The sequence below is a fragment of the Dipteris shenzhenensis genome, chromosome 18, assembly GCF_047967505.1.
Source record: "Dipteris shenzhenensis isolate YYH24624 ecotype China chromosome 18, Dip_SZ_1.0, whole genome shotgun sequence".
NCBI lineage: Eukaryota > Viridiplantae > Streptophyta > Polypodiopsida > Gleicheniales > Dipteridaceae > Dipteris > Dipteris shenzhenensis.
The window spans coordinates 49,795,357-49,810,266 of NC_141613.1; the positions used below are offsets into that span (position 1 = coordinate 49,795,357).

At 41.6% G+C, this 14,910-nt stretch overlaps 1 protein-coding gene across 4 annotated transcripts in view; it reads left to right on the forward strand.

Moving 5' to 3' along the window:
• Positions 1–1,069: 1,069 nt before the first annotated feature.
• The window catches only part of LOC147891362 (protein BONZAI 1-like), a 54,198-nt gene continuing 40,357 nt past the window's right edge, over positions 1,070–14,910 (forward strand). The window contains exons 1-6 of one of the 4 annotated variants that reach the window (XM_087390096.1): positions 1,070–1,243; positions 2,092–2,501; positions 9,797–9,844; positions 9,976–10,124; positions 10,290–10,335; positions 14,024–14,110. In XM_087390096.1, coding sequence (XP_087246222.1) covers positions 2,361–2,501; positions 9,797–9,844; positions 9,976–10,124; positions 10,290–10,335; positions 14,024–14,110 — 471 coding nt within the window. In that variant the 5' untranslated portion in view covers positions 1,070–1,243; positions 2,092–2,360. Of the gene's footprint in view, positions 1,244–1,284; positions 1,384–1,403; positions 1,534–2,091; positions 2,502–9,796; positions 9,845–9,975; positions 10,125–10,289; positions 10,336–14,023; positions 14,111–14,910 lie in introns of those variants that run through there. The other 3 variants (XM_087390098.1, XM_087390097.1, XM_087390099.1) reach the window with 3 other exon arrangements.

Consider the following 14,910-nt stretch of genomic DNA (forward strand, 5'->3'; position numbering starts at 1 on the left):
GGCACAACCCATCAAAAGTCCCATTTTTAGAATTTATGGTAGTATTGGGTGGAGCCAGGCCATCAACCCATCAAAGGTCCCATTTGTAGCTTATGGTAGTATTGGGGACAGAGAATGTGGGACACCTAGCAAAGCCTATTTGTAATTTATCATAGATTGAGAATGTGGGGCAAGTGACCATGTGGTGAGTTTACTTAAATCAAATTAGAAAAGTTGCAAGTAAGGTGTTTATTGACATCGGGGTTACTCTACATAGGCTAGTGGGGAGCTCGGTCCCCAAGGCACAAAGTGTTGGCTTGATGGTGTCTTTGAGAGTTGACATAAGGAAAGTAGGGAAAATGGAGACATGGTTGATGTACGATTGCATGCATGTACCTTTTACCTCAAACTCTCCACCTTTTACTAATTGTTTGTTTTTGAAAAATTTAATATGTATTTGGATGGTCCCATGCAAGTTACTTGAAATCCTATTCCTCCTCAACCCCTCCATCCCCTACCTTGATGACCAATAATATTGTTTTGGAATTCTTATAAGGCGGGGTATGGTCTAGGAGTGGCTCATCTCTCATGTTAGTAAATGGATTTGCAAGTCACCTTTGTGGTGGCACATGGTTGTTTAGTAGTCCTTTGTTGGAGCTTGACCCTTTTTCTCGTGGTTGGCGATTGGAATTTCTAGGTAGGAGGCTTTGAGTTCATCAGTTCTTGACGTTTGCTGAGAAATTAGCACCCAACTGTTGTTGTAGGGCCCCTCATTATCATGTTGCTGGAATTTGCGAGTAACCCCCAATGACACTTCTCGTGATTCTGATGAAAGGTTAGCAACGAATCACTGTGATGACCCTTTCCTCTCACAATGCTAAGGAGCGAGTGGTCTGAATGCCAGTTTGAAGGAGTCTTGAGAGAGGGGAGAGGTAGGGAAGGTGCTCAGTGAGTGGGTCTTGACTCTGGAAGAGACTTGACCCACAAGACTTGACTCATGAGACATGACCCATTCATGATTTGCATGGCGGGAAGGAGCAAATGAAAGAAGAAAGAACGAACGTAGGCAAGTCAAATTGTTAGGGTTAATAAAAGCGATCGTCTTCTTCGGCGCATATGAAGGAACATATATATCATATATACACTGTGTGTATATATATTTTCTTCTTCTTCTTCTGACAGAGCAGAGCTTTTGTCGTCCTGAGCTCAGCGGCTATGGCGTGCAGCACGGTTCCCTCACATGCTTCCAAGCACCTGCTCTAAGGTATCCTCCCCCTTTCCCTCTTCTCCCTGTCCGATCTGCCCTTTCGCATCTCTTCCTTTCTTGCAACATTTTCACTTCTGCTTCTTTTCACTCCCCCGATCTCTGCCCTTCTCCACTCTTGCCTTCGCCTCCCTTCTCCGGTGCGACTCTCCTCACTCAATCCATCGCACCTCGTTGGTGATCGATCGTTCTCCTCACATTTTACGTCCCATCTCGATCTCGTTTCACCCATGCACGTCCTCTTGTGCTGTTTGCCTTCTATAAGAATCATTTGGCTCTGTGGTGCTCTGGTAGATATGCCTCGTCCACCTGCAATACAATGCATTGCGTTCCTCTTTGTTCTTGATAGTTCTGGCGCTCCCTTAGTACGCGTGCTGAGTGATTTTCAAGCGAGCGTGCCTCCAGCTTATTCTTAGTCATCTGTTGTTAATGACGATGCTGTTTAAATGGTCGCCTGTGACTCTAAAGAGCTTTCGCCTAATGCATTAGCAAAGCCTTGATTTCATAACGAGGTCGGATAATAAATCTAATTAGTTTAACATCGCGCTTGACCGAACAAACCAACAATCTTCGGCAACGTAATTGTCCACAGGTGAAATACGTAGCGCCCATAGGGATAAGAGTTTTCTGCTGAACGACATTTAGTCCACGCCAGGAAATTCAAGACAGTCTTGTCGCAGATTTCCCAGGCTTTTTTCAACTGCAAGGATCGTGCAAGGATCGTACATTAGAAGCGTTGAGCTATTTAAATTGCGGTAGATTTGTTGCTCATTCAGCTTTATGGGCCCTGTCAAGTCTATATGCTGTGCCTCTGCTCTCATTCTGCACAGCTATGGCATCGTTTGCAGGACATAATCAGGATTCATAAAGATCAGTTTCTTGCGCACCGGGGCACGTGGAATCAGATTTGCTGATGTTGGATTCCCAGGAAGTCTGTAGCCGAGCAAACCTTGAATACTCATCAAAGACAAAAGCCAATTACGCCCATGGTGGTTCATCTTGACAGCTGCTTCTTCACTCACTCTTCACACTCAAGGACATTTGCCAGTCAGAGGAAGTTGGAGCTTTTGAGGACTACTTTGCAGAGCTTAAGCTATAGCTGTGCTACGGACATAATATGGGTTCGTGTCTCTCCGGTGACACTGGAGGAAAGTCTGCTGTTGGAGGGATTTCTCAGCAAAATTTTCAAGGAGGACCAGATTCTCTAGAGGCTGTGCGTGCAGTCACTGGAACTCGTGGTTTGACTTCACAGATAGAGGTGCAACATTTCCTTTAACTTTTTCTTGCCTTTGTATATCATGTTCTGAACAGTCTGTTCAAGCTGGATGGTATAAAGTCAGTAGTATTGTAATGCCAAACGAGAGAGAGAGAGAGAGAGAGAGAGAGAGAGAGAGAGAGAGAGTTATTAATGTTTTCGGATGGCCTTACTCACCTATGAGACAAAGTATACACCCAAAAAAAGTAGCTGCTACATCTCTGAGTGTCAGAGAGTTGAGGATCTCAGCTTGAAATTATTGTAGCACACATCTATCTTCTAATCCTATCATAAATTGGCCTTCGTTATGTCAATTTAAGACAGTCTTTGGGTTTGGATTTGAAATCCTTAATTAATGCTCATCCGTTTAGATAGACCGCCTTTTCCAGCTTTACACTCTCCTTCAGCTTAGTGAATTCAATATTACTTTGTTTAAACTTTGAGCTGGGTCAGAGTGAGCTATTCAGATATCCAGATCATTGTACTCTTCAACTTATCTGTTTGTCTATGTATCTTGACCCTTGCTACCTTCTCTCTGAAATAGACCTGCACTTGTGTTCAACTTATATAATTTTCATCCCATTCGACTTGTGGTATTTTCTTCTTCAGGATCCTCTCAGTTTGTATTATTGCTTCCTGCTCTTTAACTTCCACATAAATATCTGCGCCATTAATTTTGTTCTTGGCATCAATAGCCATTTCTTGCTCAATTGAGCGCACTTGATTGTTGGTAATCATCTCCTTGACAGTGGAGACAAGCATTGGTGTTGGTGGATTTGTGTATGACCTCTGTAATGATATTCTGCTTTCCAATACTCTCCAAATTCTGCACTTTCCCCAAGGGCTGCAAGCTGAAGCCTGAGCTCTCTTACTTCTTGCTGCAAGTAGTAGATTTGCTGCTGAAAGTTCTTCTCTCCGCACATGGGTTCTATTTGTAGCTCATTGTAAAATCTAGACCCTAGTAAGGTGTAACCAAACTATTTCCAAATCTTGTCCTCCAACTGTTATTGTGAATTTCGTGTCTCATGTCCCAATGATTGTGGTTGCCTTGGCAATGCTCACTTATGTTTAAAAACTTAGAGAAGTCATAAGTCATTTTCAGCTCTTGCAAAGGGAACATCATCTGCAATGAGCCGCAAGAGGAGGATGTAGCTTATGATCTGCTCCCTTGCCCTATTGTGCGGGTAATATGTTGATGGCATCCTCCAGTGGTGTGTCACACCCCCCCACACATCCTGCTGGTCTAGATATTGGTCCCTCATGATTGATGGAGATGGGGGCAGAGATCACAAGGTGGGGAGAGCAAAATGTGAGAATCCACGAGCTGAGGTTGCAATACTGAGAGAGTACGGGGCTTATCGATATGACAAACCACTTTGGTTAAAACTGGGGCAGGCACATGGGCCATCAAACCCACCAAAGATGATTGGCCTACAGTCCTAGATTATGGTTGACCTTAAGGGCTAGCTGTGGGGCTGAAAGGTGCCTATGCCCAGCTATTGGTCGATCTACTGGGCAGGGAGCTGCATAAGGTGCCTGTAAGCAGTAGAGGCTGCCCTGGTCGTCGATCGGTGCAGTCTGTGGAGAGGATTTGCAGGAGCCCCCATTGGCCATGTTCTTGTTGAGCTGATAAACAGATTGGGTTGGCCAAGTCTGTAGGGTATGGTTGGCCAGACTGAGGGCCCCTTAGTTCAGAGTTGCAGCAGACGCCAGGCTCCACGTGTACATCCCTACCGGATGTAGGAGAGTACACGTACAGTAGCAGGGAGCACCACGTAGAGCTCACTCTAGAGCAAGCTGCTGAAGCCTACGAGAGGCACGTGGTGATCTAAGAGGGTTGTCATATGGAAGAGGGAGGAATTGATAAAATCACATGATGGAGACCGGAGTGAGGTAGTGGTATATTTTTGAAGCAAGGGTAGCTTTGTCTTTGACATCATAGGTCAGGTCACTACACCTCCACCTCAGACTCCTATTCAATCACAACCACTACCACATATGACATGTGGCTCTGAAACTTAGACTCATTCCCAATGAGACTCTAGTGAGGGACACTCTAGGACTTCTCACACTATGGCTTCAATGGTATGAATTGTAGCAGAAGAGGAATGTCCAAAAGCAAAAGAGGAGGAGAAGAGTGGAGTGGCTGAACTCAATCCGGGAAGTCTCTATCCTGCTCTGATACCATGTTAGAAACCCTGGTGGAAGAGGGAGAAAGTGATAAAATTACATGATGGAGACTGGAGTGAGGTAGTGCACAAGATCTTGTTGATAGGTATATTTCTGAAGCAAGCGCGAGAGCCTCCTTTTGTAGGCAAGGGTAGCCTTCCCTTTGACATCATAGGTGAGGTGATGAAACCTCCACCTCAGACTCCTATTCAATCACAACCACTACCACATATGACTCATTCCCACTCAGACTCTAGTGAGGGACACTCTCTAGAACTTCTCACACTATGGCTTCGATATCCAACACCCCCCTTCAAAGCAAGGATGAGAAGAGATGAGAGAGAGGGACTTCAACAACAATTGGAGTCAAGTAGCTACAACAAAAAATCTGATGGCATAGCTTAGAATTCCATTCGATGAAGACAAGCAACAGAGGTAGATCTCTTCAGGAAGATGTTAAGGAAGAGAGTCTTCATGGTAGGGCAGCGCATTCAGAATCCACATTGTGATAAATACTCCACATGGGAAGTAGGAACTCCAGCAGGCAATCACGTGCAGAAATCAAGAACAGCGTATATCTTGCAGAGTAGATGAGTCTACGCTGGTTGGACAGACACGGTCGTTGAAGATCTTCACAAAATGAGCTTAGTTCACGCTCTTCCAGACATGTGATCCGTCGCCATGCAGCTCCCAATGCTGTCCATTAGCTACAAGGGATGGTTCTTGACAAAAGCTTTGAGATACCTCCGTAGTGTCAAAGGAGCTAGATGAAGGAGGTAGGCGTTGAGGTCTTCCGTGGAGGCATAACAAAGGGCAGAAATGTTCAGCTGGCTTGAATCATGGTATGAACTGTAGCAGAAGCAGAATGTTCAAAAGCAAAAGAGGAGGAGAAGGGTGGAGTGGCTGAACTCAATCCGGGAAGTCTCTAGCCTGCTCTGATACCATGTTAGAAGCCATGGTGGAAGAGGGAGAAAGTGAAAATCATGTGATGGAGACTGGAGTGAGGTAGTGCACAAGATCTTGTTGATAGGTATCTGTTTGAAGCAAGTACAAGAGCCTCCTTTTGTAGGCAAGGGTAGCCTTCTCTTTGACATCATAGGTGAGATCACTCAGACTCCTATTCAATCACAACCACGGTCCACTACCACATATCTCATGTGGCTCTAAACCTTTGACTCATTCCCTTCCCACTGAGACTCTAGTGAGGGACACTCACTCTAGGACTTCTGCTTCGATATCCAACAAGCGGATGTTTGCTGAAGGTGTTGGAAATCTTTGATAGGTTTTGTATTCTTTCGGCTGTACATCTGTGTGTGATCTTCCACACATGAAGGCTCTCTATATCTTGTATATGCACAAGTCTTGAAGGGATACAAGTGGGTGTTGTACCATGGCATATCTTCTGCATTGGATATCTTCCGTTTTCAGTTGATTAGTGAAAGAAGATTAGTTTATCTACAGGCTGTTTTAGTTTAGCTATGCTATAGACATGTGCAGGTCTGTTTTCCAACATACAGATTTAGTGGGACCCATTGACGTCAAATCTCTGAGTGGTGCTCAATGTTTTATTACTTTCATCGATGACTACTCCAGGATGACTTGGGTATTCATGGTGGCACACAACTCTGATGCATTATATTATTTTTCAAAAAACTTGTTTCCTCTTTTTTATTCTCTTTTGTTTTCTCTGTGTAGATTTTTGGAATTTCGAACATCAAAATTTCTGAATTTGTACGATTGGAAATATCCAAGTCGTGCAAAGGTATATATAAAAGATTCTCAAGCTTGAAAATTGTGGAGGATATAAGTTTACAGCATTTATTGATTATTGCAGGAAATGTGGCATATAGGGACAATATACAACAGCTCATGCCCCTTAACACAATGGGGTCGTTTAAATAAAGAACAGTATTATACTGGAATCTGTTGGAGCAATGCTCAGGAATGTACCAAAATATTTGTGAGCTGAATCTGTAAATACAGCTGTGTATTCATTGAATAGAGCATCTACTATAGCTGTCCCAGATACGACTCTTGAGGAGGCTTTCACTAAAGGAACCCAACTGCTAACATCGCAGGATCTTTGGATGTAAAGCTAATGCTCATGTTCCAGATGAGAAGAGGAGAAAGTTATATACTAAATCAGTCACAGGCATCTTTGTTGGTTACACATATGATTTGAAGTCATATAGGTTGTATGATATGCAAGCCAGGAAACTGATAAACAAGTAGTTGACGACTTTTGATGTTGAAGAAGAAGAAAGAAGGCAAGAGGTGGAACTTAAACAGCCGAAACCACCTGACAAGGGTAAAGGCAAGGAGAAGGTTGAGGAGGGAGCTCCCCTTACCACTCAAGAAAGGAAGCTTGCAAAATGATACATGGACTTAATAAAAGGTTCTGAAGTATAGGAAACCTCAGAAACAACATCAGAGGGACCTAGAAGATCTGACTGTGAAAAAGCTCATTCAGGGGTTCTAGTTATTCCAATTTAGCTTTTACAGATGAGATACAGCATGTGTCATTTGTGGGAGAGATGCAATTGGACTGTGTCTTTTACAGAAGCTGTGAAATGACAGGATGCCATGGAGTTTGAATATAAGTTATAACTCCATCATGAAGGATCAAACATGGGAGTTATGTGAAGTACGAAATGTTAAATCAGCAATAGGTACTAAATTGATTTACAACATCAAGAGGGATTGTGATGGTAGAATACATAAATACAAAGCAAGGCTTGTTTCAAAGGGTTACAAACAAGTTGAAGGTATTGATTATTCAAAACCTTTGTGCCTGTCACAAAACTCAATATCATCAGAACATTTTGCTCTGTTGTAGCACAGAAGAGCTGGAGAATCTTTCAGATGGATGTGAAATCAGCATTCTATGGCATGGTATGCAAAAATAGATACACATTTCCTTCTTAGGAAAAGTTATGCTGATCCAAATCTCTGTTATTTTAGAAAAGGGATTAATTTGGTGCTTGCGATTATGGATCATATCCTGATTACTGGCAGCAACAGTGCACATATTTACAGCAGTTAAGGCTGATCTCTATAGGTCATTGACGTGACAGATCTGGGACTGATGCACGATTTGCTTGGGTATTGAAAAATGGCAGCTTTCTGGTGGGTATATTCTCTCACAGGTATTTTAAAGAGTTTTAATATGTAGAATTGCAAACCTTTGAAATCTCCCATGGATGGCAGTGACAAGCTTACAGTGCAGGACGGGTCAAGTTAGTTGATGCCACTTTATACAGGCAGCTTTGTGGGCAGCCTAATTTATCTGATTACTACCAGGCCTGATATCAGTTATGCAGTCCATAAAGTAAGTCAGTTTTTTCCGAAACCTTGGGAGTTTTGCTGGAGAGCAGCCAGAAAGATCCTTGGATATCTAAAAGGTCCAATGTAAATGATTCTTCATCGCGTTAGTGATGGAGACTGGACTGGTTCTGTGCATGAGAGGACATCAACAACAGGATACATGCTTTCTTTTGGTTCAAGCAGTCACCTGGAGCAGTAAAAAGTAACAGAAGTGACAGTTGCATTGTTTCCCATTGAAGTTGAGTGTAAGGCAGCAAGCATGGCAGCATGTGAAGCTACTTGGTTAGGCTTGAAATGCCTCAAAATGACAGTAGAGTTGTGTTTTGTAACGACAGAAGCTGTATTTGTTTGGCTGAAAATCCTGTTTGATCAAGTGCACTGAGATACCGTTTCACTTCATCATAGAGAAACTAGCAGAGCAGGAGATATATCTCATAGTTTGCACCACAAATCAGCAAGTCACTGATATTTTCACAAAGCCATTGGGAGGCAGGAAATCTGAATGGTGAAGGGACATGCTTCAACTGCAAGAGATCAAATTGAGCATTAAGGGAGAGTGTTAGAAATTAATGCTCAATCATGGTATACTCATTGATGTGATTTTTTGACCAACTAGTGGTCGTTTTTAAAATCTGACATCAGTCAAGCTAAGCATGAGCAGCTTGTCTTTACAATGGTCAATATATTTTTGGCTTGCCATGTGGTCATAGTATCTAGAAACTCTAGTTCTGTAACTACATCAGTTTGGTGTGTCTTTTTCATGTGAGTACTTCTCACTCATGTTTTGTATGCTATCCCTCTTTGATTGTGAGACTTCTATCAATACAAGCCGGCTGTTTTTCTCATTTCCACCTGCTTCACACTGTTGCAATAGGGGTTGGGTTTCTCACCTGAGCTGAGGTTGAGAAGGGCGAGCTATGCCCTCTAGGGTGTTGTGACGTCGCCTAGATTCACAGGCTACATTGAGAGATCCAAGATATATGATGACTGGTAGCCAAGTCAGGGGGGCCAAGCCTCTTGTATAGGCTTAGTCCCTAGCTATACTATAGTAAGGTTTCCAACTCAGCCCTACATGGTCTTGACTCCTTAGCATTCGTGAATATATCACCCAATCTAGGTACAAGCGGACTTTCTCATTCTAGGACATTGATCACCATGAGCCTAGATATCCTTATGAGGACACCTTCAAAGTGTGTTTTGGTGGTCTGGGATGCTAGGGATGACCTTCAGATTGGAAGTTGTCCAAGATATTGTCACCTATGGTTGGTGGTGAGCTTGATGCCCTGAACCCAAGGTTGCTGATTCATCATGATAGCTACTTTAGGTGGTTAGTTTTAGATTGTGGCCTTAACATTGCCTAATGAGAACTGGATTGTTTTGATTTATAATCTTCCATTAATCAATACATTGTTTGTCTTGGGTGTTACCTTATCGGGTTTGGTACTTATTTTGGGGGTTTAATTCATCTTCTTTCTATTGGAGAGGCTTCACAAGAAGGTTATACACTTAGTTTTTAAAGGGTCTTACAAGACAGCAAGGCATTCTAGTAGCATTTTGAGTGTGGCTTGCAAAGTAGTAATTGAACATCGATGCTTAAAGGTTTGGTTTTGAGGTTCACGGTGTTGTGATCTCAATTTTTAGTGCCTATCTTAGTTGCAACTTCTAAAAAAAGATTATCACTTGGTGGTTTGAAAAGCTGTCAAATCACTCGCAAGTTGAGCTTGCAAAGTCCTAGCACAATGTGTGGACAATGAATTTCATGACTATCAAGATTGACTAATTTATCCTTTTGTCCATGTCATCAGCTATCGATATCAGCATCCAATTTGCGTGATAGAGACATTTTGTCAAAGGTATGCCTATGTGCAATATCGAGTATGTCACTTGTTGGTAGATTGCTATCTTATGAAGGGAATTTCATTTCAGTATTTTGACAAATGTTTTTGTTGTTAATAAAGATAATGAATTTGACATTTGCATTCAGAGTGATCCTTTGGCGGTCCTTTATATCAAGACTAAAGGTGGAGGTCTAGAAGAATTGGGACGAACCGAAGTAGTAGTGAACTCTTTAAACCCAAATTGGGTCACAAAATTGATTGTTTTGTACAATTTTGAGGAGGTCCAACAATTATTGTAAGTGACAAAGAAATATTAAAATACCAAATTCTAATGGGTTATTTTGGGCAAATTTATACGTGTCAGTGATTTAAGTTCTTAATGCATGTATTCTTTATGATCCTTGGGATTCTTCCATGCTTTTCTACAAAATTTGACTCTTGCTTTTTACTTTTACAACAGGTTTAGAGTATATGATGTGGATACAAATTTCAAGGTGCCACCCAAGGTGCTGCATTTTACATTTTAGGGTTCTTTGTAGAAGTCTTATACTTTCGTTTGATGTGATGGTATGGATAAATGTTTAATAAAAGCGTGTTCTAAAAAATAATAATCGTATATCAAAATTGTAGTTTTAGTGTTTAAATGGGCAGGACAAGCTTGTGCAGTGTGCATTGCCATGTAGGGGGGGTAACTCATTAGCGAACTGATATAAACGTGAAACATTGCATACGTTTTGCATACATATAATAGAACACTCTCTCTGTCTCTTCCTCTCTTTCTCATGCCATTTCTTATTCACCATCCATGATGCATACTTGATACTTGTAAAATATAAATAAAGTATGCTGAATTGAAAATTCTGACATTATATTCAGACTTCAAAGTCTGAAGACTTAAGGCTCAACAGAGCAGTTGCGGGCTGCGGCTCAGGCGGTCGGGTGTTCACCCACTTGAGCTGGCTCCCCATGTTTGATTTCCTCAGGAAGGCCCCTGTTGCCTTTTATCGTAGGCCACGGGCGGACGTGCCCCACATAGATGGACATGTGTGTGTGTGTGGGGGGGGGTGTGAATGGAAAGAAGAAGAAGAAAGGCTCAGGCTCAAAGGTGCAAGCATAAATTTCAATGAACATACAGGTACTAAAAGTTGTATACTTGAGACTCAAGCCTCAATGTGAAAGAATCCAGTAGATAGCAAAACTAAAGTTGCAAAAATAAAACGTCAAGTCACAAGTCTAATGATTCATCGCTCAAGCCTATGGCTTAATTCCTGTGCACTACCGAGGGAACAATAGCATCCAATGCACACTTGCATTTATTCTACATCCTGTCGTTTGTACCATCTGTTTTAAATCCCCTCCGTTTGTACCATTATCAAACTCAGATCAGACTCTTACTTGTCCTCTCTCATCCATGTCATCGAGCTTAGACATGATAATTTGGTTGCATTGATTAATACTCACTGGTTACTAATTTCTTTTCTTCCTATGGATATGTCCACAAGCACTCCAAGTTCTCTCGGTTGAACTCCAAGAGAATGTAGAATATTGTTATTGTTGACAATGTCAACATTTTCCCATCATGTCAAAGCAAAGAGGCTGTTTTTTAACTCTTGTTCAATGTCATGAGCAACTAATGCCATTGTGATACTGTGCAAAGTGATCCTCAATCTTGAGATAACCAGGTTTAAGATGGAATCTGAATAAGCAATATTACATATTAACAATTTTGTAATAGGAGTCAGGATCTAGATTCAAGTTTCAATCTTTGATTGTAGACATCTTACCTCATTTGGCCCGAAGAATCGTAGTTATGATTGAGATGGCTCATCTAGCCACTGACATGTACTCCATGGTTCAATGTTATTACTCCTTCCTAAAGGGATGGAGCATCAATTGAACTATGAAACAGATCCCATATCTTTGCCACAAGACTTGTAAAGATTTGAGAATGATCATATTTGATTGCAAGATGCTAGCACCTTAATATATGATTGTGAATGTTGAAACTTTGAAGACCCTAAGGTTCAGCAATCAAAATTTCAAAAAAAGTCTATAGGTAATAGAGATATTTGTCCTAAGGAGAGATGTGCACTTTGACATAGCATTTCCAAGCCTTCCCACGAGCTCATACAGTTGGCCCATCGTGCAACCCACTTTATTCAGGAGGCGGATAATCGTTAACAAGGGATGGAGCATAGTTTTGATAGCAATTGTGCGCTTGGAATGTTCGTGCCACTACTTAAAAAAATGTCTAAGTGAATCGATTGGAGGTCACCATTGCCTTGGAGTCAAAAGTGTTCTATATAGGTTCATGCAAGACTCACATATATTCAAAGATCAATGGATGGCAGATAAACCTTCTACTTATCTAGGCTTCCGTATCTTGTACATTGTGTCCATGTTGAGATGCCCGTACTACTCATGCGGCAACTTGTTGGAGTTGGTATCAATTCTAGCTATGTATAGAAACCATTTTCAAAATTACACCTTTGTCTAAGATTCCTGCACTACTCATGTTAAATTGAACTTTATAGCAATCTTCGTAAAATGAACTGAATTGAGGAAACAGCAAGCATGTCTGCATCATTTCCTCCAATGCTTCCAGCATTGCTGGATCAGGCTGTCACTGTTGTCACTGTTGTGCAGACATGGCTAGCACTTGGCTTCAAGTATGTATCCTCCATGACCTTCCATATTCACCATCAGGTCATGAACCTCTTGATCTTGACTTTCCACAATGGTAGTTGGGTCATCCAGCTTCTCCAAAGTTGGGAATGGGAGTTGGCAGGGGCAATTGTTAATACTCTAAATTTGCTGTAAATAAAGAAAAATTCATTGCTGTGCAAAACAAATCCTAGAATACCCTTTCAATATAACAAGCTTTTTCTATTGCCTGCTTTCCCTCTTGAATAGTAACTTGCAGCAGCTCTTCAATGTTCAATGTGGACTATTTGTTGTGTCTTCTTCTGTCCAAAATAGTAGACACCTCAATGTGAAGTGGTGTGGGATTGTTGCCCATCTTTTTGCTATTTTGCAAGTCGCCTCTCTTGGAAGCAAGAATGAAATATCACCCGGCTACCTGCTGTCATGTCCTGTACTGAGGCTCTTGCTTGGAGTCTTGACTTGACCTCACCACTTTTAAATGTCAGGTCACTAGTGAACAAGCTTGGCTCTGATACCATGTGAGAGATTTGCTTTGCACGTACGCTTAAAGATGAAGCAAGTAATCACATCAAACTTGAAGACACACATTGGAGCAATAAGTTGGTCCTTTGTTTTTGGGCATGTCACGGTCCCAAGGCAAGCTGAGTACAAAAGTGAACACGTGCAGATGTGTGCCTGAAGTAAGGCCCTTAGTGAGCATACAACTGTCATTGTGAACTAATCACCCTCAGAGGGTGGGGGACTGAGAGAGGAGGAGGTGAGGTGAAACACACAACTGGTGCCATCCTTGATAAGACCACCTTTCCATTCTTTCATGACTCTCTCAAGACCAGCTATTTCGTTTGAGAATATTGGCTCTCTAAAAGGTCTTGATTGACCCAGATGAATTTCTCATTATGGTCGTACTTCTGCTACAGTGTCTTTATTCTCGTTTTAGCATTACCAAACTTCATATCGGGTTTTCTTCCCACTTTTTTCCAGTCATGTATTGAGACTGTGAATTGTCATGCGAATTACTGTCTTTCAGACCCTGTATTTGCCAGTTGCACTATCCAAATCTGTACCTTGTCTCTTGATCAGGTTACTTTGTGCATCTTTTATTTTACAAGGCCACATAGAGGTTATATGGTTTACAGTTTGCTGCCTTCTTTTTACGGATTCTCCATTGCAAAGTGGACTCTGGTGTAAACCCTTCTTTTGCTTGTGAGACTGTTAAGACATCCTACTCCTTGTATCTAGTTCTTTGCTTTCAATTATTAAATTCCATTGGTATTCTTGCATCTCTTGTTGGCAGGCCCTCACATCATCCAATTCACTTTGGCTTTCTTTTAAATGTTAATCTCTCTTCAATTAGTGCCTTATTTTCTGCTTCCTATGCTTCTAATGTTTCAATACGCCAAAGAGCCTCCTTGAGTTGTAATGTAAAAGGTGAAGTGGGGTTGCGGGCATGCTCGAGCGCTTTGAACACACTATCCCTTTTGCTCGACCGAGTGTGCATTTTTGCCTTGTATGATTTCTATTGTGTTTCAGGCAGGCTTATCTTTAGGAAGAGCAAAAAGAGCAAAGCAAAGAACCCCCCTCACGCTAACCGGAAGAGCATCCAAAGGCGAATATATTGTGAGACTTGCTTGCACTTTGAGGTTTCAAATATGTGGTGACTTTTCTCTTGTATGCCAATTTGAACCTTGTGCCATTGCTTTCAAATTGTGTGTGCATTGCTGCTTGTAATCAACATGGGTCTTATATATAATTATAAATATAAACATAAACAAATAAATTATTAAACAATCAATATAATTTATTTATTTATTTATTTGTATTTATATTTGTATATATGTGTGTATGTTGAGAGAGAAAGAAACAAATGTTTATTCATGTTTGCGAAAGGCAAAAATTACTAAGAGACCAAGAGATTGAAGTCCATGTGAAACACTTCCTGTGGGAGGAACTGAAAGTGTCGATCAGATGCTAAGCAAAAGATAAACTAATCGGGGCAGCACGGTCCTCTATGAGTGGTATGTGATCGATGTAGGTTAGGAGTCTGTTTAGGCGTCCAGAGTAGGCCGGTGAGAGGCTGTGACTAAAGTGTATGTCATGGTAGGTGTCGTGCTTCCTATGTGGTGTGTGTGGTGTGGCTAAGCGTGGGGAGAGAGAGAGAGAGAGAGATCAAAGGGTTTATGAGACTGAAGAAAATCTAAGATACAAGAAGCTAAAGGGTGAGGCAATGAAAGCGAACATCAAGGCTGATCTCTAAAAAAGAGAAATGCACCGCGTTATCTCTGCATGAAAACCAAAAATCCAAAACACATTGGGAGGAAGATTCCATCAACTGGTCAATTTGTCGTCTCATCATTCGAGTGCCAAAACTTATGTATGCTGTCCAGAGGATCAACTCTGTGGATCGGATAAGGATAGAA